The sequence below is a fragment of the Diabrotica undecimpunctata genome, chromosome 4, assembly GCF_040954645.1.
Source record: "Diabrotica undecimpunctata isolate CICGRU chromosome 4, icDiaUnde3, whole genome shotgun sequence".
Classification (NCBI taxonomy): domain Eukaryota; kingdom Metazoa; phylum Arthropoda; class Insecta; order Coleoptera; family Chrysomelidae; genus Diabrotica; species Diabrotica undecimpunctata.
In genome coordinates, this window is record NC_092806.1 from 46,154,687 (window position 1) to 46,179,239 (window position 24,553).

General features: G+C 30.6%; 2 protein-coding genes across 6 annotated transcripts in view; both read left to right on the plus strand.

Annotated features, from left to right (window-relative positions):
- LOC140439477 (uncharacterized) overlaps nt 1-780 on the plus strand; it is a 36,997-nt gene extending 36,217 nt beyond the window's left edge. For all 3 annotated transcript variants that reach the window (XR_011950631.1, XR_011950632.1, XM_072529406.1), the window contains exons 3-4: nt 5-245; nt 347-780. Coding sequence is in view for 1 of the 3 variants with exons in the window: in XM_072529406.1 (XP_072385507.1) it covers nt 5-245; nt 347-668 (563 nt within the window). In the remaining 2 variants the exon portion in view is untranslated. The remainder of the gene's footprint in view (nt 1-4; nt 246-346) is intronic.
- Nucleotides 781-2,813: 2,033 nt separating this feature from the next.
- Nucleotides 2,814-23,427, plus strand: LOC140439482 (uncharacterized). 3 transcript variants are annotated; one of them, XR_011950634.1, is made up of 4 exons: nt 2,814-2,929; nt 2,986-3,363; nt 11,545-18,409; nt 20,629-23,427. XR_011950634.1 is itself a non-coding variant. In XM_072529421.1 (4 exons), coding segments are annotated over exons 1-4 (1,506 nt in total). In that variant the 5' UTR covers nt 2,814-2,928; the 3' UTR covers nt 21,654-23,427. The 3 variants fall into 3 exon arrangements, 2 of the variants coding, with proteins under 2 accessions (XP_072385522.1, XP_072385523.1); XM_072529421.1 differs by having other exon boundaries at nt 11,545-11,646; XM_072529422.1 differs by lacking the exon at nt 11,545-18,409.
- Nucleotides 23,428-24,553: the final 1,126 nt, after the last annotated feature.

A 24,553-nucleotide genomic window follows, 5' to 3' on the forward strand; every position in this document is an offset into this window, starting at 1 on the left:
GTAGCTCATGATGGAAAGCAAGTATTAAATAAGCAATACAAGCGTAATTGTAAGTCTCAAGGTTTATGCCATATGGATTCATTATGCACTAGCCAAATAAAAATTGTCAGCGCCAATGATAAAATAACTGTGAATTTCCAAAAAACACACTATGGGCATGAAATTGAGCTTGGAAAAATTAGACTCCCAAAGCAAGAAAGAGAAAAAATTGCTTCTAAATTGCTTGTTGGAATTCCACCTAAAAAGTAAGCAAATATATTTTAATATTATAAGATGATGTAATTGCCATGAATTTTATTTGTTTATTATTGCATTAGTAGCAGAAGTAAAATGTAGTATTTTTCAGAATTGTACAAAGTGTTTATGATAACATTGGAGAACACTTGAAGAGAATAGATTATAAGATCATACATGGATTTATTGATCGTCCGAACCTGTTAAGCCAGATTAACTTTAATGTTCACCATCAAGCTCTACGTTACCACAATGTTTTCAATATTCCTTTCCACAGAACAACCTATGGTATTCACAACTCATTGGATAGATACATGGGGCTATTAAATGATCGCGATTTTGATACTTTCAATATAACTTTAACTCAGTTAAATTTTATTCTTGTTATACTTTGTTTTATTTTAGTATGTAAGATTTTTAGTCTCATTTTTTAAAACTTTTTAATATTGATTTTATATAGTAATTTCAAGTTTTGAATCCTAACTGTGATATTGTATATTGTAATTTAAACTGTTAATGGGGTTATCCCGTGTATTAAATAAATAAATAAAGAAATAGTACACTGACCGTACTATTTAAATAAAAATTAAAATAATTGTTATATACTACATGCATCTTGTATTTATTTCACCTTTCCCTAAATTGGAAACAACTGTAAAATGTTATGGTACATTGTATACCCTGTATATTATCAAAGAATATAGACGTCTAGCGTCTATATTCTTTGATATTATATAGGGTGTTTACACTCTTGTGATATTTTTTATAGGTGATAGTTTATCAAAAAAGAATGGTATTTCGTCTAATTAATTGTGGAAGAATTGTGCTTAATTTCTTATACATAGGGCTTAGAAGTTGGCAAACATTTAGATTTTTTTGTAATATTTAACACATACACACTTTAGAATATTCTTATGCAATTTGGTAAGCATTATTTATGGATTGTACAGCTACTACAAGTTTTGTTGTAGGAGATATAAAGAAAAGTCGAGAGGTTGTTTTAAATGGAATTTACTTACAAAAAATCTTAGAAATTACATATTACAGAGGCCAACTGAAATTTTTCTTTAAATTATAAACGACATATCCCGAATCTACGTAACTTATTTAGATTATTACACGGTTCTTATACGTGTAGTGGCAATTCATTCTATAGGTTGTGTACACCAAATTTCATTTGAATATTCTAATGCGCTAAAGAGATATTACAAAAAAATCTAAATTTTTGGAAACTTCAATGGCCTGTATTTGAGAAAGGAAGCAAATTCGACCATCCCTTATTCTACACAATACCTTTATTGCTAACCTACCACCACTTAAAAATAAAATCGCAAGAAGTTTTTTGATGAACTGAAATAATTAATGAAATGACTGTTTAAATGTAACAGGAGTAATTTTTTACAGCTTTCTAAATAAAAATTATTATTAAAAAATTAAAGTAGTATTTATAATTAATTCTGTAAAAAATCTAGATTTTGTTACTAAAGTATGTATAGGAATAAAAAAAGACAGAAATTTAATACAATAAGGGTCGATTGTTCGAACGCTAATGAGAACTCAAATATTTAATTAAAATCAAATACGTTACATTTTGAGGTTATCTTGACTGATTTATTTAATGACGTTTGGATTTATTCAATTTTATTATTTTGCGTTTTAATTTAAAATAAACCATAATTAAACTTATCTCTTTCTGATGTTAATTTCATGTTTTTATTTACAAATCAATAATAATAATAAGCAATTTTGACAGCTGCTGTGACGTATTTGCTTGTAATTAAATATTTGCAATATTTGATTACAATCAAGTTTTGATTAGCGGTCGAACAACCGGCACTAATTGTTACCATATATTTCAAACTTCCCGCCATTCGTTAAATACTTGCACATATAAACAGTAGTGGGGGGTGCTGAGTCGGGAAATTAAGCTCTCGTCATTTCGCAAGGCACTCTAACCTAGCCAAGCTTTTATATGACAGTTAACATACTCTTAAATGGTGTCAGAGTTGCCAAGTCTCCAGTTTTTCATACTCTCACATAATATTAAAGAAATGCATATAAAAATTAATAGGAAATGCATTGAAATTATATAAAAATTCATAGATTTTAGTTAAATTAAAGATAATCAAATGCATATACAATAAAATTGATTACAATGATATACAAAATTAATAGTATTAATTAAATTACCGTATATAATAGAAATGCATTGAAATTATATAAAAATTCATAGATTTTAGTTAAATTAAAGATAATCAAATGCATATACAATAAAATTGATTACAATGATATAAAAAATTAATAGTATTAATTAAATTACCGTATATAATATTTGTTTTATACTTATTTAAAACTTGTAGCTTCTCATAACACAAATTATAATTTCGTAAAAGTAACTTATATTTTAAACCTTCGTATACATTTTACAAAAAAAATATGGCAAGTTTTATACTTATTTAAAATTTGTAGCTTCTCATAACAAATTATTATTTCGTAAAAGTAACTTTATATTTGTAACGTTCATATACATATTTTACTAAAATAAATACGGCAACACTGTGACGCGGTGCCATGAGGAAATATATTTGGTTAGGTTAGAGTGCCTTAAAATGCGAAATGCCCGAAAAATGTTTTTCATAATTTAATCATTTAATGTTGGAACTTGGAAGTTGAACAGTTTAGTCATTTAGTCACAGTATATTGCCACCGAGCTATAAAGCAATATATGGTTGTTTATTTTTACTGTTTTAGTGTTCAAATTCGAAATGGAGTGCAATGAAAGTTTTCAAAATTATAGAAACCAGGCAGTATTAATATGCAGTAAAGATGAAGAAGATTCGCTTAAAAAATATGTTAAATTAGAAATAGAGGAATGTACTATTAAAAACACATATACAGAAGAATCGGTACTGACTGAGTCTTGTTCAGAAAATATCACAGTGAGAAACTGTTTGGTAAAATATGAACCTAGTGAATCATCCTACATTAGTGAATTTCAAGATTTTAAGGTTGAAATAAAGGAAGAACTAGAGGAATGTCAGTTAATAGTAAATCATAGCGAAAATAAATTTGAAATAACTGATAGCAAAAAATTGGACCCAGATAGTTCAAGTGAAATTACAAGAAATAGTAAGTTTTAGTAGACATTTTGAATTTGTAACCATAAGTAAACCTTTTTTTATTCAATAGCGACATTTTTGTGATTTTATCACTAATTTTGCATGTGGTAGATAGATAGCTTTAGCAATCTAGCTGTGACAAGTCTAGATTAAAATGTTCTACAACATCTAAATCAGTATCTTGGCACCGACAGTACACTCGGGGCACAGCAGATTGGTTTAAATTTAGTCGATTTACTAGGGCCCTCTGGCTCTCTCAATAATGCTACTGCTTGAGCTGTTTTGACGGATGTAATAGTATCCATTTTTAATGTAGTTGAAGTTTAAGTGACTGATGTATTAGTGGGTTGCTATGGAAATTGATGCATATGATGTTAATTGAATGCATTAAGTCGGTGCGAGTCAATTTCAACAAGTCAAATTCTGAATCCTCTCTAAATGTTGCATTATTTATTTGTATGTAATAAGTCATCCAATTCACCAGAAAACAAAATTTTCTTAAAACTCAATTATAAGGTTAATGATTGTACACTAAATTGTACAAATAAATATTTGTAGATTGAAACATGAGACATACTTTTGCAAAATAATTTTGAGTCGATTATTTTGCATTCAAGTTTAGTTGCATTAATACAAAAATAATATATAATTTATAGTGACTAGCTCAAGTGGTTTATAAGCTTTTATGAATATTAAGTTGAAATGCTCCACTAAGGAAAACCTTTCATCTAAAAGTAATTCCTCCTTCTAGCTCATCAATGAAATAAATTATACCAATTGTGTTCACCTTTTGAGTAAAACTGTAACCTTTTCAAAAGTTTCAAATTATTTTCAAAGTTTAAAAAATTTATTATAATAATTCCTAGTATATATTCAAATCAATGTTGCTGATGCCATCTATATGCCGAGTGCATCTAAATTACCTCAAAGATCCAACTGTAGTTCCTAATAGCTCTGACTTTGATCTCAAAATCCGAGCGTTGTTCGTAACTTCCCGGCAATTAATCTCTCTTTCCTGTCTCTGAACGTCCAGCATACAGGACGAAATTATGTTTGAGTGGTCTTTTGACGAGGTAAGCTTAACCTCTTGACTGCTTAACCGCTTGACCCTAATCCTTATTAGGGTAAACTATTAAACGGTGGTGTCCAATTCATTTTTATTTTGAAGATAAAGTACAAACAGCTTGTATATGATTTTTGAATGAACCACACCCAAACTCTTCCTGACACGAGCAAAAGGGCCTAGATTATTTGTGTACATAAGTAAAATAGTTTGCTTACGTTACAAAACTGATATAACAACACAACAACAGGAAGATCATTCCTACTTCTCCAATTAAATAAACGATCAAGATAATCTTGTAAAGACAATTAATCTCTAAAGTCATCCACAGCTATCCAGAATTTCCAGTCAACAGCGAATATTAAATACCGACTACTAAAAAAACAGCTTACAATATCATTAACAATTGTTAAAAATAAATAAGGGATGTGTGTCCTCCCTGTGGAACACATGAGGTGACCATTATTTACTCTGAAAGATTATCATCCACCTTAACTCTTTGACTACTACCTGATAGCGAACTTTTGACCCATTCAACAAACCGAGCATGAAGTCTCACAGAAAGCAATTTTTCAAGAAGAATTTGATAATCAACATGATAAAATGCTTTATTGTAATCAGTATATATAGCATCCACCTTGTTTCAACCTTTGATTGACTTCATAAGCTCAGATTAATAGCAAACTAAATTAGTAGCTGTAGAGTTTTTTTTGCATAAAAACCATGCTGAGACTCTGAGATAAGCCCACTGCACATCTAGATAGCTTTTCAAAACTCTCATCAGCTTCCAAACATCAGGAATAAAGGTGACTGTAATGAGCTATCAAATAAAGTATGTACTGGCATGATAAAAATGCAAACACACTTTTATTAAATGAAAATTAGGTAATCATATTTGAAAGAGAACTTATTCGATTAAAAATATCAATGAAAGTAATTTCAGAAACAATATAATTTGTCCGAACATTGCTATTAATGGCGATATTATTAACCTCAGAGTTATAGACAGTTTGTCAGTTTGACAAGTCCTTAAAAAAGTTAGCCATTTCTTGCCCATTAGAAGCAGACTTGAATATAAAGTAGACTTAAATTCAAGAGAAGATTACACGTTTTTACAACATTCAGTTCCATATAGCTGGAAAAAACCAAATCCAAAATACATTTCTCTCATTTGGTGTAGAGTTTACATTGATACAATTTTAAATAACCAAGTGTACTATAATTTTCTCCTTTTGGTTTGGATGCTGTAAAACTGCTTCATTCGTCACTATGTCCATACACAATATCCTCAACTTTTTGCGATACGCCAACATCTCGAAAGCCTCAATTTTCTTACACATTGTTTTAGTGATAGTCGATACTTCCATTTCACATAGTAGAATGTTAAAAACATAATAACGCAATAATCATATTCTTAAGGTAATTCTTAGCGTTTTATTGCTAGATGTTCTCACTAAATTATTCCCTAAATAAGTCGATTGTGGCATGCTTTTTTGTGAAATATTGGGCTTTATTGTTAGAACTACTCATATCAAGACTATTGAAGTCACGACCTAAAAAATTCATTGACTTTAATATTGTTATGGAAACGAAGCTTTTATACTGGCGTTGCATTATTTTTTCTCTATAGTAAAATACAATACAAATTATTTCGTGTCGTGACTATCCGTGACGACATGAAAACGTCACTACTATTTATACTGGCGTATTCATTTTTTAACAAAAATTTATTTACTAATAAGTTAAATTTACTATGAAATGATATTTATTTATATTTTATTATTAATTTAATATTTAGTGTGACTTTGACGGGTCTGTCAGAAGTAAACAATGATGTATAATATACACTGCGTTTCAGGTAAACATATCCACCTTAAATAACTTTTTAACTTCTAATTTTTAGGAAAACACGTCAATTACTATTTGAAGGGAGAGACATTATGTCATATTTAAGCTTTCTGGGAAAGGCACCCTCTCACCCTCCATATTATCCCTTAATTTTTTTTTAAATTACTTCCACCTTTTTTATTTGATATTTGAACTCTCCTCTTTACAGCTTTAAATTTTGTATTTCCAACAGTTGGCCCTGTAATTCGCTAAAAATAGGTCGTCTTCTGTGCATGTCTCTTTTATTTCTGTGCATGATAGTAGATGGTGACTATTCTGAACTGCGCCACAGTCGCTGGTATCGTCCTCCTGGTATCCCCCTTTCTTCAGGTTACTAGCATAACGTGAAACTCCAGTTCTTAGTCTGCTTAGCGCTTTCCATGTGGGATACGGCAAATTGTGTCCAGCAGCCATTTCCTCTGAGGGGGCAAATGTTGTGGCTGTCGCTTGCCATAGGGGTATTCGGTGCGTCTTTGGCTCTTCGGGAAGAGATCGTGATTTTTTCAGAAAACTTTTCCGAGATCTTAGTCTACTTGACTGAACTTGGTGGTCATACAAGGTGTGTCTTCGATCCGTCTCCTGCTGCTTTCGTTCTATCTCTGACGTGACCTGTCTTCTGATAGCAGGTGGAGCGATTCAACTATAGGGTAGACCTCTTTGATAGGTGTCGGTTTCAGGGAACCAGATATTATACGAACCGTTTCGTTTAACGCAACATCGACGTTTTTAGCATGAGCAGAGTTTTCCCACACTGGTGCCCCAAACTCGACGGCAGAAAAACATAATGCCTTGCAGAAGTACGGAGAGTGTGTGGTTGTGCTCCCCATTTTGTCTTTGTTAGTTTGCGGATATTATTTCTGGCGCTTACTTTTTTCTTGGCATCTTGACAATAATTAGTTTATGAGAAAAATAAATACAAAATCAAAAAAACTGGATTGAAAATAATTATTTTTTTTAACAATTTTATTACAAACGTTTAGAATGAACATTTCACTACCAAAAGTGTTTATAATAATTGTTCAAAATGACTGCCATTCACTTTCATACAATAGTACAATCTATTTTAAATTCTTCTCTGACATTGGTTACCACGTCTGCACTTAATTGTCGACTTTTCATCCTCTATTATTTTTGTCGTAAATCATCCAGAGTTTATGGTTGAGTAGCATACATTTTTGTTTTTAAATACCCCATAAGAAGAAGTCTAGGGGTGTTAAATCCGGTGACCTAGGTGGCCAATCCATCATCTGTCCTCTTCTACCTATCTAACGAGCGGGAAAAGTTTCGTTTAAAAATTGTCGCACAGGTAGAGCAAAGTGTGGAGGAGCTTTCACAGAAGGATTGCTCTGCTTATTGTTGACATTGACTCTGATTGCTCGGCCTCTTAAGTTAACTTGCCCTAAATCGGCTACTTGTAATGAATTATTAAATTATCATGTGTCTTTTAAGAGGTATCTTATAGTTGTCTAACAAAATAAAGTAAAATTTTATTGTTATTATAGAGTACCTAATGCAGTACTTCAAAAAACAAAAATCTTTGCAAAATACTTATTTTTTCATCAGACGAAACAATTTGAAATTTTAACATACGATCTCGTCGTTGCACTTGATTCTCTATTTATAGAATTGCTGTCTGCTATAAACGTTATGTTTGTTTCGTTTTAACTTGATTTGAACTGATTTAATTATTTATTTAAACACATAAGTAATTACGTAAAAATTAAATCTAAGACCAATTTAATTATTAAATTTTCATGTGTCTTTTGACAGGTATCTTATAGTTGTCTAACAAATTAAAGTAAAATTTTATTCTTATTAGAGAGTACCTAATACACAACTTCAAAAAACAGAAAACTTTGTAAAATACTTATTTTTTTCATTAGACTAAACAATCTGAAATTTTAACATACGATCTCGTCATTACACATCATTTTCTATTTATAGAATTGCTGTGTGCTGTAAACGTTGTATTTGTTATTCTTAATTTAAACTTTCATTGTGTTTATTTGTTTATATATTAAAATGAAGTAAACTAAACTATTATATTGTGACTACGTGTATATAGTAGTGCATTTGTTTATTTCAGTAAATTTTCGAAATATGAAATGAAGATGGCACTAACTACTAAAGAGTTAGGTAATAGCTTTGTTAGAAGAAGACTCAGATTGTGAAAATGCTGACTCACTTAATGTGGTTTATTTGCCGCCGAGACTAGATTAGAAAGTTTCTGATGTAGAATACATTGATGATAATATTATTTGTGAAGAATCAATAAAATCGGATATTGCAGGTACATATGAAATACAAGTGATTGGGAATTCTGACGATTCTGATTATGATATTCCTCTGAACCACAGATAAAACGTGCAAAGAAAAAACCAGGCAAAAATAGTAAATCCAAATTTGTCTCACATTGTAACAACAGATATTCCTTCGTGCTCAGTAGCAATTCAATATCAGTCTGATTGATATTTAGACAATATAAAAGCCAACGATGGAGGCAAGGCATATATTGAAGTTTTTTCACTCTTTTTTGATAAAAAAGTAATTGAGAGCATTCCATATTTTACAAATATTTATATATCGCAGAATAACCGTCACGATTTTGAAATGAATAACATAGATTTAAAAAAAAATATATTAGCATATGTATATTATCTCGTTCACACTCTGCTTCAAGTTGATATACATTGGTCAAAGGATGAGGATAAAGAAGTGCACATTACAAAAGAAAGCATGAGCCGACATAGATTTATATTTATAATAGAGAAGAAACCGCTACATCAGTGTCAAACTTAGTACATGGACGTCAATCTAAATTTGCTTTACCAGATGAAACCAGATTCGACAATATTGGCCACATTACAAAAAGAGACGATAGTGCAAGAATGTAGGATATGCAAAAGTAATACTATTTATTTAGGTAAAAGGTGTAGAATGCAACTACACCCCGAATGTTTCGAAAATGTTCACCTTGAAATTTAATTTACATTTAAGATACAATATGTTCCTTTACTAAAAGTTGTACTGTTTTCCTTGAAAATGCAAAAAAAATCTTTTTGGTTATAAATTAGTCTTAACTTATGCGTTTTTATTCCAATCTAATAAATTAATTGTCAAATTTCTCTTTGTATATTGAGCGGCCGTTAATGGGTTAATACTATATAAAAAATAAACTTGCCACAAGTTTAGTTTACTTACCTCAAAACTATTTTAAAGTTAATAATAAAGTCTATTTAATAAATATATTCCCAATAAATAGAGCACACTACGCCTATACACATATTTAATGTATAACGAATAAACTAAAATATCAAATTTCTCTCATTCCCATTCTTTCTAAGAACGTAAATATATGTAGACCAGCAAAATATTGATACGTTTACCGATGTTTCAAACTATTCAATGAACTTTTCTCACTATACACTCGTGAATCGCACCAATTTATATTGTTACGGGGGCAAATTTTTATGGGACTATCTTACTTTTTCACTTATTTACATGGGCGAAGCATACACAATAAAAATGACCCCGGTAAGAATTTAATGCTGATATTTTACACGGTTGCCGCTACCGTTTAGTTCAATTTGTAGATTAGTCACCTTTAATTGAAAATTGTCCGACTATAACGGGAATTTAAACTTACGTAACGATTTATTTACCCTATTTATTTATTACTCTTCCTCTATTAATTAATCCAATATAAAGATACTGCTTACAATTAGAATGCAAATAAAAGCCCACTTATTTATAATGATAACCAATATATCAGTAATTTCTAGAAAAATATTGAATGCCACTCCTCTATTAATTAATCCAATATAAAGATACTGCTTACAATTAGAATGCAAATAAAAGCCCACTTATTTATAATGATAACCAATATATAAGTAATTTCTAGAAAAATATTGAATGCCACTGAATAATTAAACACATGTTCTAGATGCGTACAAATTTAGCGATGAATAATTGAAGCTATAAATTGCTTTAATATAATTAGCTATAATAGCTTTGGCTATTAGCTTTAATATAATATATAATTAGCTATAAATTGTCGCAACATATTCACAGTTGAGGTCAACAGTGACGTTACTGCTCTTTAGAGGATGCACACTGATGAAAAATCTACAACCTGACTTGACAATGGCAAGTGCGACCTTGCTGAAACGTCGCGTTGTCAAAATAATGGTTTTTATCAAAACCAAAATTATTCAACGCGGAGTCAAACCCGGTAAACTACAGAAAGCACATATAACTCCCGTGGAAATTTCAAGTGGAATATATATATATATATATATATATATATATATATATATATATATATATATATATATATATTGAAATTGAAACAATTGAGACACTTGAAATTTCCGCGGGAATATATATTTGTCCATTAAGAGAAAGCATTTTTGACACGTAAGTTAATCTCTATTTTGAATGAAATAGGTCTGAATGGACGGTGGACGGATCAGTAAGATAATAGCTTGCTTGTCCTGTCGAAGTTAATATTTTAATTTGACTAAAAGAGATAAATAAAGGTTAAATTATTGTTAAGTCTTTTATTTATTTATAATTATTTATATTTTGTTGTGAATTCTTTAATTTATAATGTCTTGTTCTTATCTTAATTCATTAAAAAGCACAATCATTTATATTAATTTATTTAAAGAATAATACATAATTTATATAGCCGAGCGTAACAATTAAAACCGCGAACGCGTCTTCAAAATCAACTGACCTCTTCCAAATAAAATGTCCTGTTATATACTCAGTACCGTTAGACTCGAAAAGTCGACGGCCCTCTCGACTAGACAGAGCGGCGAAATGGTCTCTCAAAACTGGTATATACATCGGCTCGTGTCCAGAAGGTTCGAATCGTTGTTTTTATAACAAAGGGGGACCCATCGTGTGTCAGGTAGGCATTACCTGAATCGGATGATTTATCTACATCCTTCGTCGAAATTTCTACAACAAAACAGAATTAGTCATAATATTTAGTTATTTCAGGCCATGATAATTATCGTAACATTATCAAATTCAAAATGATAAAATATTTTCTCACCAAATTATTTCCTCAATAAACCGATTGTGGCATACCCTTTGCGAAAGATTGGGTTTGCTTCTTGAAATTATTCATGTAAGAACTATTCAAATCAAGATCTAAAAAATTCATTGACTGTAATACTCGTATTGTTGATGACGTATAAAATTTGAATGTTTATGTTTCTGTTTTTATTTTAGGCCTTTCACGGAGGGGGGATAAAATTCAGAAAACATTACCTGAAGATATTTATAACAATGAAAAATATATCCAGCAGGACTCTACAGAAAACCTAGTCAAATGTGAGATTTGCTCCAAATCTTTTTCCCAAACAAGTAATTTAAAAAAACATTTGAGGATACATACTGGTGAAAAACCTTTTGGTTGTAAAATTTGTTGTAAGCTCTTCCTTCGAGCAGGTGATTTGAAAAAACATTTGAGGACACACACTGGTGAAAAACCTTTTAAATGTGAAATTTGTTTTAAGCAATTTGCTCAAAAATGTAATTTGAAAAGTCATTTGAAAATTCACACTGATGAAAAACCCTTTGAATGTGAAATTTGTTTTAAGCAATTAACTAATAAATGGCATTTAAAAAATCATTTGAAAGTTCACACTGGTGAAAAACCTTTTAAATGTGAAATTTGTTTTAAGCACTTCATTCAAGCACATGATCTGAAAAGACATACTAGGATACACTCTGGTGACAAACCTTTTAAATGTGAAATTTGTTTTAAGCAATTTACTCAAAAATTTAATTTGAAAAGTCATTTGAAAATTCACACTGATGAAAAACCCTTTGAATGTGAAATTTGTTTTAAGCACTTCATTCAAGCAAATAATTTGAAAAAACATATGAGGATACACTCTGATGAAAAACCTTTTAAATGTAAAATTTGTTTTAAGCAATTTTCTCAAAAATATTATTTGAAAAGTCATTTGAAAAGACATACTGGTGAAAAACCTTTTGGATGTGAAATTTGTTTTAAGCTCTTTATTCGAGCAGGTGAATTAAAAAAACATTTGAGGACACACACTGGTGAAAAACCTTTTAAATGTGAAATTTGTTTTAAGCAATTTGCTCGAAAATATAATTTGGAAAGTCATTTGAAAATACACACTGGACATACTGATGGTAATTCAAAAACCTTTGAATGTGAAATTTGTTTTAAGCACTTTTCTAATTTAAGTGGGTTGAAAAATCATTTGATGACGCACACTGGTGAAAAACCTTTTAAGTGCGAAACTTGTTTTAAGCAATTTGTTCAAAAATCTAATTTGAAACGTCATTCGAAAAGACATACTGGTGAAAAATCCTTTGCATGAGAAATTTGTTTTAAGCAATTTACTCGGAAATGTAATTTGAAAAGACATTTGAAAATGCACGTTGGTGAAAAACCAGATTAGAAGAAACTGTACGACAGGACAAGCAGGCCACTATCCTAATGTCTCCTCCATACATACCTATGTCATTAAAAATAACGATTTACTTTCAGTCTTTAACAATGTCAAACATGCTTTTTCGTAGTCAGCAAAGCAGGTGTCTACATTAACAGTCGGATATCTCTGGTGAGAACTTGGATGCCAAATAACGCCTCTGTTGTCTACATTTTTCTGTAGTTTATTAAGTGTTCGAGAAACTTCTTCGCACTTACTTGAAAGATTTTTGAGTTTTCCATCGGTCTTTGTATATACCTCATCTGACTTAAGTTTTAACATTTCTGAGGTTTCTTGAATTTCCTTTCGGTCTTTTAAAAATTTCTTCTAGTTTTTCATCGGTTTTTCTTCCGTTTTTTATATATTTTAGCAGCATGACCGAATCAATGCATGCGAATTTGTACTGTTTTTAAATAAATATTGTTTGTGAAATTGCGTTTTCAAAGTATTTAAACAGTTTTTACCGAATACCGAACAATTAACGCACTAACAGTTGTTTGCAAATGTTTATACACTCTGGAATAAACTTTAAAAGTACTGTGTCTTTTTTTATTTATATTTTCGCCAAAAATTTATTATTTATTTATAAATTATTTTAAAAATCACTTCACTCTTGAAACCACTTCTAACGGGAATTTAAACTTACGATACGATTTATTTACCCTATTTATTTATTACTCTTCCTCTATTAATTAATCCAATATAAAGATACCGCTTACAATTAGAATGCAACATAAAATTAAAAGCCCACTTATTTATAATGATAACCAATATATAAGTAATTTCTAGATAAATATTGAATACTGCTGAATAAGTAAACACATGTTATAGATGCGTACAGATTTAGGGATGACTAATCGAAAATTTAACTAGAAATTGTCGCAACATATTCACAGTTGAGGTCAACAGTGACGTTACTGCTCTCTAGAGGATGCATACTGGTGAAAAATCTTTTCATGTGAAATTTGTTTTAAGCGATTTCCAATATGAATAAAATTCATATTGGTGAAAAGCCCTTTGAATGTTATGTGATATTTGTTTTAAAGAGTTTGGTCAAAAAATGTTATTTTCAAATTATTTTAAAAATACATACTGGTGAAAAACTATTTGAATGTGAAATTTGTTTAGGGAATTTGCACATGGACACGTTTTAAAAAGTCATTTGAGAATACTTGCAGTTGGAAAACCTTTTTTAATATGAAATTTAGTCAAAAATGTAATTTAAAAAACCATTTGAAAAGACATACTGCTGAAAACCCTTTGAATGTGAAATTTGTTTTAAACAGATTGCTCGAAAATAGTATTTGAAAAGACGCACTGGTGAAAAACCTTTGCATGTAAAATTTGTTTACTCAAAAAGGTCTTATTTTTGAGCAACCACCTATTTTCAACCAACCCAAAATTCGCAAATTCTATTCCTACTAAGTGTCATGTTTTGGATAGGTTGGAGTCAGTAAGGTCTATTAGGTAACTATTTTTTATCTCGAGCTTTCAATTGTGTTTACAATCATTTTCAAGAGCTGCTAAAAAATACAAAATATCTTACAAAGTGGAACTAGAAAAAAAATTATATTAACTCACCAAATAAAATTAGTTTTGTTAACAAATTTATGCTGCTAAACATATTTCAAAAAACTATTCTAAAAATTTTTTGCCTATCTAATAAATGTTTCTCTTAAATTTTGTAATATGATTTTGAAAAACTTTTCAACACAAAAACAATTGAATTTATAAATAAGTTAGAATAGCGACCAATTACAAATAAGCCTCAATGTCATGAATGCCACCTTAAAATTTTCATTTTTGACGATTATATTGCCAAAAATTAAAATTTTGTTTAAATTTTTTTTTATTTAGTAATAAAAAAGAAGATTTATTTATCATTGATAGATGCCTGACAAAGTGTAACAAGTATATGTAAAATTAAATTAAAATGTGATATTTTACTGGTCTTATATATAAACTATAGAGAAATAATATAATTATAAATTTTGCTTAGATTTTGAATTTCTGATCTTTTGTTTAAATTATTATCACTTCTGCTAAGACAAAGCATTTCTAAAAAAGTCCTTTTCAAGTTATTACTTTCATTAACACAAAATTTTAATGTTGTCAAAATCCATAATATGGTCTTTGCCGATTACATGCTCTGCTAAAGCACAAGATGGTTTTTTAATTCTACAATCACTTTTGTGAGAAATAATGTGATTTGTCAAATGTAACAAACTCGACACTGAGGAGTAGACAGTAAAGCTGTATAATAATTCTTAGTTGTGATATTTGTGCGGTAAAGCACTGAATACCTGTAGAGAAGCATAATTCATAGTTTATTCTTATTAAAACAACTCAAAGATGATAATGTAACATTTAAAAATTTTTGTTATGGCTGCTAAATGTCTTATTGAAGAAAATATTCTTCATCTTCTTCTTTAAGTGCCGTGTCCGTATTCAGACGTTGGCCGTCATCATGTTTACAATTTCCCTTTTCTATCACTTCTTAAGTTTATATACCTACTGACGTTGTATTACTTTTTCCCTATTGTAAAATGCTGAAAACCCAAAATATGTGGTTTATGTAAGATGGTGCACCACCACATTCTAGAGAGAACGCAGTGAGAATATACTTAAATATAACTTTTCTGAACGTTGGATTGGTCGTGGCAGTTATATTCCTTGGCAATGTGGTGATATATTGATATAATTATTTAATTTATAAAAAATCCCAAAAGAATACTTATTATTCATTACGTAAATTGTTTACCCATTTTTATTAGGACAATTAAAAACTAAAGCACAGGTATTGAATAACACATGTTGAATAACAATATGTGTCTTGTTTCATAATACTTTTGCTACAAATCTAACCTTAAAGACTCAACATTTTTACAAAAACATCATCGTTGTCCTAATAACTGATATTGTTATACATATGGTAAACACACAGGCAATTTAGTTCAGCATAATATTAGTTCGTTAGATAATCATAATAGTCCATTTGTTCGATATATAATTGTAGTTACTCGTAAGCTGTAACGTAATCATATAAAAGTAATGTCATCGATAGGTTATTCCGTGTGTATATAAGTAACCTATGAATGAGATACATCACAGTTTAATACATTATTTAACCTCTGCGATAAATAAGATGTAGTTCCATAATATACCATCAGATTTGGATATGTATCCAAAAGAATATATTTATCCATTATACATTATAGCCACCACGTAGCCCAGAATTTAATTCGCTTATGCCATAAACTATGGGCAGAAATAAATACTGAGCAGTTTCTTTAGAACGAAGGATGCTATTTAATATGAGACGATCTTTTATGGAATATATTGACAAATGAGTTAAAGAAAAGGGTGGACATATAGACTGTATTTATTTTATTTAATATTTCGTTAACTATTAACTTTAGTTAAAGGTATTTTATACCAAAATTTAGATTTATTAATGTTTTTGTCTATTTTTCCTTCGTTGCCTGGAATAATTGCCTTAAATCAGAATTATGCTGCTGATTTTTAAAATGCGATTATCTCGAAAACTGGTGAGTTTTGAAGTTATTAACAGGTATACCTTTTTTTTGTTTAAATATTGTATAGTTGTATGTATTTTTGACAAATTGGTTTGACAAATAATTTTCTCAGTTGGAATTAAAAGAGGAATACCCAGAGAAAAATTATCCCTAATTCCAAAGACATCGTCAGTGCATACAACTGCCCCACTCAGAAATTGGCAAAACATCTCGCTTTATCCTTACAACCATTAGCCGAAAAAACTTCTTCCTTTGTCAAAAACTCTTTTCATTTTATTGATCTTCTAAAAAACATTTCTATTTCACCCTCAGATATACTAGTTAGTCTTGACATTGTTTCTTTGTTCACCAACATTCCCATCAATGAAACCATTTCCATCTTGGACTCTAAACATCAAATCCCCCAAGACACACTATCTCTTATAAAACACTGCATGTCAAATACATACTTTTCATTCCAAAATCATTTCTATCGTCAAATCAAAGGTGCCCAATGGGATCCCCGCTCTCTCCCATAATAGCTGATATTTTCATGGAACATTTCGAAACAGCAGCCCTGTCCTTATCAAATATCAAACCCACCTGCTGGTTACGGTACGTTGATGACACCTTTGTCATTTGGCCCCATGGTAAAGACACATTAGATCTCTTCCTCTCCCACCTGAATGGAATATATCCTAGTATTCAATTCACGATGGAAGTTGAGTCTGAAGCATCTTTGCCATTCCTTGATGTTTTTATTCAGAAAACCTCACAGTTTTGCTTATTCCGTGTACCGGAAACCCACTCATACAAACCGTTATCTTAATGCCCAGTCACATCATCACCCCGCCCAACTCAATTCAGTTGTCAACACTCTCATTTCTCGTTCCATAAGACTTAGCGACAACAATCATAGGTCATCAGAAATCAATTCAATAAGGCAAACACTCTTACAAAACGGCTACCACAAAACCCAAATAAATAAGAGCATTCAAAAATACCTAAACCCCACTCCATCAAAAAAAGAAACCTTGTCGCCGGATCAACCCAAAATCTTTCTACCTTTTATTAAACGTGTCACTGACAAGATCAGTAGAACTCTTCTTCTTCTAAACATCAAAACCATCTTCACTACTCACTCCAAGTTGTCCAATCTCGTCAGATAAGTAAAAGACCAAATCCCCAATAAAGACCATGGTGTCTACGGGATACCTTGTTCCAGTTGCCCACGTACATACATAGGACAGACAAACTGACGAATTCGTAAGAGTATTTACGAACATTCTATATCTTCCCGCACCACTCAGGCCACGTCAGCTCATATCACGTTAGCGCATACCGTTCCCGCGCATACTGAGAGTATAAAAGCAGCCACACAGGGCAAGACCAGTCATCACTCGGCACTGAGGAGTAGGCAGATTGAGACCTCAGTGCCGTTTGACGTTTCTTGTATTTATACAGAACACGATACTGGTACGTCACGAGTGAGGGGAGTAGGCAGATTGAGACCTCGAACTCGAACGTAACCGTATCACTCTTGATAATGGCTCCAAAATGGGTGCCGAAACGTCGAGTTTTCAATTCTCAATGTGGTTCATCCCGAGAACTTAATAATTTTCATATAACCTTAAAATCTATCTTTTGAAAAGATGGCGGCGTGTGATACAACCATGTTAACGACCGAGTTAAATAAATTAAAGAAAAATGAACTAATCGACATAATTGTGACGTTAAAAGTACCAGTGAATGTTGCAAATCCACAAGTGATTACCTATATAAATAAAATTGGTGAATTTATAAACAGCAAGAGCGACAATAAATCTTATGATTTAGAGATTCTTGTAGAGGCATCTTTAGACAAAACAATATTCTTACAATTCCCGGTCTGTATATATTTTCGTGTATAATGTATTTACATAGCAAAATTTATGAATTTAATAAATTTCAATTTAACCAAGTTTATTCAACAAGATTCAGAGACAATCACTTTATGCTTCCACAACATCGTTCTGTTTTGTTGGAAAGTAGCACACATTATGCAGCCATAAGTTTCTTTAACAAATTACCAATAGATATAAGAATGAATTTACATCAGCCAAACTTTCGGAGGTGTGTACATCAATACGTTTGTGAGCTAGAGCCATATTCTAAAAATAACTTTTAAGTATGTTTTATCGTGTTTATTAATTTATATACTTTTAAGATGTATTTCTGTAACTTTGACTTGTCTCATACATGTACTTTGTATAATGTCGCATGTGATCAATAAATTTGACTTGACTTGACTATAATATAATATAATATTTCATATATTTTCATATATATATATATATATATATATATATATATATATATATATATATATATATATATATATGTTTGAGGACAATAGAAGTAAAGGGTTCTAAGTGACAAAAAGTAAATTTTGAGTAAATGCCGTTCATCACTGTAATTTCCATGATTTTTTAATGCTAGTTTTTCTTCTCCAGTTTAGTAACTGTAGGCATTATTATTGAGTAGGCATTAAAAGATTGATGTCATCGAAATTATTAGACAAAAGAACCAAAATGACTATCTACAGAACACTGATTAGACCCGTAGTAACCTATGGATGTGAAACTTGGGTAATGACGAAAAAAGATGAAGCCCAACTCAGGACATTCGAGAGAAAAATATTGAAGAAAGTATATGGCCCGGTACAAGAGGAAGATGGCACATGGAGAATCAGGAGAAACGACAAGGTTAATGAGTTAAATGAAGGTTATGACATTGTAAGATTTGTGAAAAGTCAAAGACTGTCATGGCTGGGACATGTGCAGAGACAAAACGATGCAAAAACAACAAAGAAAATGTTACAATGGAAGCCCATAGGAAGGCGAAAAAAAGGAAGGCCCAGAACGAGATGGTTGGATGACGTGGAAGACGACCTGAAAACAATGAACATAAGACAATGGAGAAGAAGGGCACAAGAGAGATCTGAATGGAAGGACGTAGCCAGACAGGCAAAGACCCATCTAGGGTTATGATGCCAAAAGAAGAAGAAGAAGGCATTATTATTATTATTGGTAACAAAAAATCATAATTTTATTGACTTTACTTATTTTGGAGCTATTTTTATGTTGCTGAATTTGTACCCTTTTACTTCTAAGAAATGCAACATAAAGGTAAAGAATTCAAAAAGGTCATAATGTTTTTGTACAAATTTATTCTTCACCATAACTTTAATACATATTGACATCAGTGTCGTTGTTGACCATCTTATCACAGATTTATCAAAAACGCACGGTAAATTGGAGGTACGTAGTTGAGTAACTGTTAAAGAATGGAATATTTAGCTTGCTTAACGACAGGCCTTTTGTTAATCGGTAGTGGCAAGAGATCTGGCAGAAGGGCAGAGTTTTTGCCAGCTCGATTGGGATAGCTCTCTAAACTCTTCTATGATACCTCCAGCTGTTTTATCGTAAAACAGGATTAAAGGTTTGTCCTATTAAAAATGTAACTATTGCATGCTCTGTATTTCACTTACGCTCCTCTTGAAGTATGGCGTAAGCGTTTGAATGTCTAAAAAATCGTCATTTTCCGTCTGAACTGTAAAGAACTTTCTACTTGTAGAAGTTATCAGCTCCATCCAATGTTAAGGTCATAAAGGTTCTTTTTGGTTCTTTTTTTAACTCTATCAAACCAGTCTTGGTCACACTCATTATAACAATGGAGACTTATAAAAAAGCGATGATCTACTGTTTGAATATTAGTGTTTCTGACAATGTATAGCCAAAGTTTGACTGTCAGATGACTCTTTTTTTGGTCTCCACAGTTAGCGCTAAATGCAGTTATTAGTGTTGGCTAGTGAGTCGATGTTTCGAAGCAATGAGTTGAGTCACAGAACTGTTTCAATGTTTCGATACATTAAAAGTTTATCGTTTCGAAACATCGAGTCAGTATATGTCATCTGATAATGATAAGTATTCATTTAAAAATTGTCGACTAAGAGAAAGCATTTTTGACACTAAGTTAATCTCTATTATGAATGAAATAGGTGTGGATAGACGGATCAGTAAGATAATAGCTTGCTTGTCCTGTCGGTTAATATTTCAATTGGATTAAAACAGATAAATAAAGGTTAAATTATCAAATTCAAAATGAGAAAATATGTTCTCACCAGATTATTCCCTCAATAAACCGACTGTGGAACGCCCTTTGCGAAGTATTGGGTTTGCTTTTTATGTAAAAACTGTTCAAATCAAGATCTAAAAAATTCATTGATTGTAATACTCGTATTGTTGATGATGTATAAAATTTGAATGTTTATGTTTCTGTTTTTATTTTAGGCCTTTCGTGGAGGGGGGATAAAATTCAGAAAACACCTGAAAATTTTTTTAAAAATGAAAAATATGTCCAGCAGGACTCTACAGAAAACCTAGTCAAATGTGAGATTTGCTCCAAATCTTTTTCCCAAACAAGTTATTTAAAAAAACATTTGAGGATACATACTGGTGAAAAACCTTTTGGATGTGAAATTTGTTTTAAGCTCTTCCTTCGAGCAGGTTATTTGAAAAAACATTTGAAGACACACACAGGTGAAAAACCTTTTAAATGTGAAATTTGTTTTAAGCAATTTGCTCAAAAATGTAATTTGAAAAGTCATTTAAAAATTCACACTGATGAAAAACCCTTTGAATGTGAAATTTGTTTTAAGCACTTCATTCAAGCAAATGATTTGAAAAGACATATGAGGATACACTCTGGCGAAAAACCTTTTAAATGTGAAATTTGTTTTAAGCAATTTACTCACAAATGTAATTTGAAAAGTCATTTGAAAATTCACATTGATGAAAAACCCTTTGAATGTAAAATTTGTTTTAAGCACTTCATTCAAGCAAATGATTTGAAAAGACATATGAGGATACACTCCGATGAAAAACCTTTTAAATGTGAATCTTGTTTTAATCAGTTCATTCAAGCAAATGATTTGAAAAGACATATGAGGTTACACTCTGGTGAAAAACCTTTTAAATGTGAAATTTGTTTTAAGCAATTTACTCAAACATCTAATTTGAATAAACATTTGAAATTGCACACTGGTGAAAAACCTTTTAAATGTGAAATTTGTTTTAAGCAATATGTTCAAAAATCTAATTTGAAAAGTCATTTGAAAACACATACTGGTAAAAAAAACTTTGAATGTGAAATTTGTTTAAAGCACTTTTCTGATTTAGGTGGGTTGAAAAATCATTTGATGACGCACACTGGTGAAAAACCTTTTAAGTGCGAAATTTGTTTTAAGCAATTTATTCAAAAATCTAATTTGAAAAGTCATTTGAAAAGACATACTGGTGAAAAATCCTTTGAATGAGAAATTTGTTTTAAGCAATTTACTCGGAAATGTAATTTGAAAAGACATGAAAATGCACGTTTGCGAAAATCCCTTTTAATATAAAATGTGTTTTAAACAATTTGCTTATTCCTTACGAACTCCCCTCATACTAGGAAATTCTTCGTACCTCTGACCTTTAATTCTAATTTTAGCTGTCAGATTAAGGGAAACTGTCCGACAGGACAAACAGGCCATTATCCTAATGTCTCGTCCATCCAGACCTATCATTAAAAATAAAGATTTACTTCCAGTCTTTAACAATGTCAAACATACTTTCTCGTAGTCAGAAAAGCAGGTATCTACATTAACATTTAGATCTTAATATTTCTGGTGAAAACCTGGATACCAAATAACGCCTCTATTGTCTACATGTTTCTGTAGTTTATTAAGTGTTCGAGAAACTTCTTCGCACTTACTTGAAAGATTTTTGAGTTTTCCATCGGTCTTTGTATATACCTCATCTGACTTAAGTTTTAACATTTCTGAGGTTTCGTTGAATTTTCTTTCGGTCTTTTAAAAATTTCTTCTAGTTTTTCATTGGTTTTTCTTCCGGTTTTTATATATTTTATAATAATTTGTACTGTTTTTAAATAAATATTGTTTGTGAAATTGCGTTTTCAAAGTATTTAAACAGTTTTTACCGAATATCGAACAATTAACGCACTAACAGTTGTTTCCAAATGTTTAAACACTCTGGAATAAACTTTAAAAGTACTATGTCTTTTTTATTTATATTTCCGCCAAAAATTTATTATTTGTTTATAAATTATTTTACAAACTCACTTCATGCCTGAAACCACTTCTAACGGGAATTTAAACTTACGATACGATTTATTTATTTATTACTCTTCCTCTGTTAATTAATCCATTATAAATATACTGCTTACAATTATAATGCAACATAAAATTAAAAGCCCACTTATTTATAATGATAACCAATATATAAGTAATTTCTATAAAAATATTGAATACCGCTGAATAAGTAAACACATGTTCTAGATGCGTACAGATTTAGCGATTACTAAGTAATCGAAAATTTAACTATAAATTGTCACAACATATTCACAGTTGAGGTCAACAGTGACGTTACTACTCTCTAGAGGATGCATACTGGTGAAAAATCTTTTCAATGTGAAATTTGTTTTAGCAGATTGCTCAAAAATATTATTTGAAAAGGCGCACTGGTGAATCTTTGAATGCGAAATTTGTTTACTTAAAAAAGCCATTTGAAAAGCTATCTGAAAATACATACTGGTGAAAAACCCTCTCAAACAACACAGTACGTTTTGAGTGCGTACAATTTTGGTACTGTATGTTCATGATGTAAAATGTACGTTTTAAGTACGTACACTGCGGTACATACCAGTACGTACAGAAGAGTACGTACTATTACGTCTTAAATATGTACCGTGAGAAAGAAGAGCTAAACATATTTATTATGTTAGGTTATGTTAACCTAACCTAATTTGTTTGCTTAGGAATTTTCCACCTCGAGTACAGTTTTGATGTGATAATTCATTGCAAGACAGTTTCATTTAGATTTTGTTTACTTATTTTTGGTGTTCGTGCTTATAGTGTGGTTTCCTGTTATCTTATTCAGTCGAGTGTTTTTTAACTTATATAGTCATACTGAAAAATGTATTTTGTGGGTGAGGAAGTATGTTTAAAACAAAACCATTTGGTAAACTTTAAGATTTATAAGTTTTGCTTGTTTTTGTACTTCAAATATGAATAATAAAGATATATTCACCTATATTTACTTTTATTTACATAAATCATCATAAGTGTACAGTATGTACATAATATGTATATGTAGTGTATACTAGGTACATACCTTCAATATGTACTATACTTCATCTAATTTACAAACCGTTGCACGTCATCCGCGTCATAGTCCGTGAGGCTACATGATACCAACACGAAATATTTAGGCGGTAGGTGTGTTCTTTTTTAGAATCACTTTGCCAAGTACACTGGCATTACAGCCACTAGACATATTTTATTATATACGCGTAGAAATAATAAAAGATTTCTATTATTGTTAACTTAAAGAAATACACAATGTTTCATTTAATTTGTATAAATGCATTATAAAGCGTTTTTATGAAGAATATTTGTTCGGAACACACTGTAACTAATCGAACGAAGGTGATATTTTAGCATAAATTGGTAACACTTATTTGACAGTTGCGGTGTTGATTAATGTTAATAAGTAATGAAAAAAGTGTTGTTTTTGTTTAAGTATTCCATTTTACATCTTTATACGACGCATACAAGATACAAGCTGATCAAATTGTTTTTAACAAGATTATTTTTTAACTTTTGTTTTGTTTCTATTTATTTACATTAAATATTAATTTTTTTTGTTATATAATCCACTTTTGCAATAATTGTGACCTATTTGATTTAAAATGGATTCAGGATTTTTTTATACTTTGACAACTATGTCAACTTCGATCTCTGTCAATGATAATGACGTGCAACGGTATGTAAATTAGATGGACTATAGGTACGTACCTTCAATACGTATTAGGTATGTACCATAAATTGGAAAATGTACGTATTAAGTACGTACTTCGTACAGCAAAGTAGGTACATTGTACATACTTTATGTCTCATCAGTACATATTTAGTTTGTCTTATGTACGTACTTGTGCTTACTGGGCTTTTATTGAGAAATTTGTTTTAGAAAATTTGCGTTTTAGAAACTTTAACCTTTGATATAGGTTAAATTATGTTACCAAATTAAATATTACCAAATTATTTCCTCAATAAACCGATTGTAGCGCCCTTTGTGAAATATTGGGTTTTCTTGTTGAAATTATTCATGTAAAAACTATTCAAATCAAGATCTAAAAAATTCATTGACTATAATACTC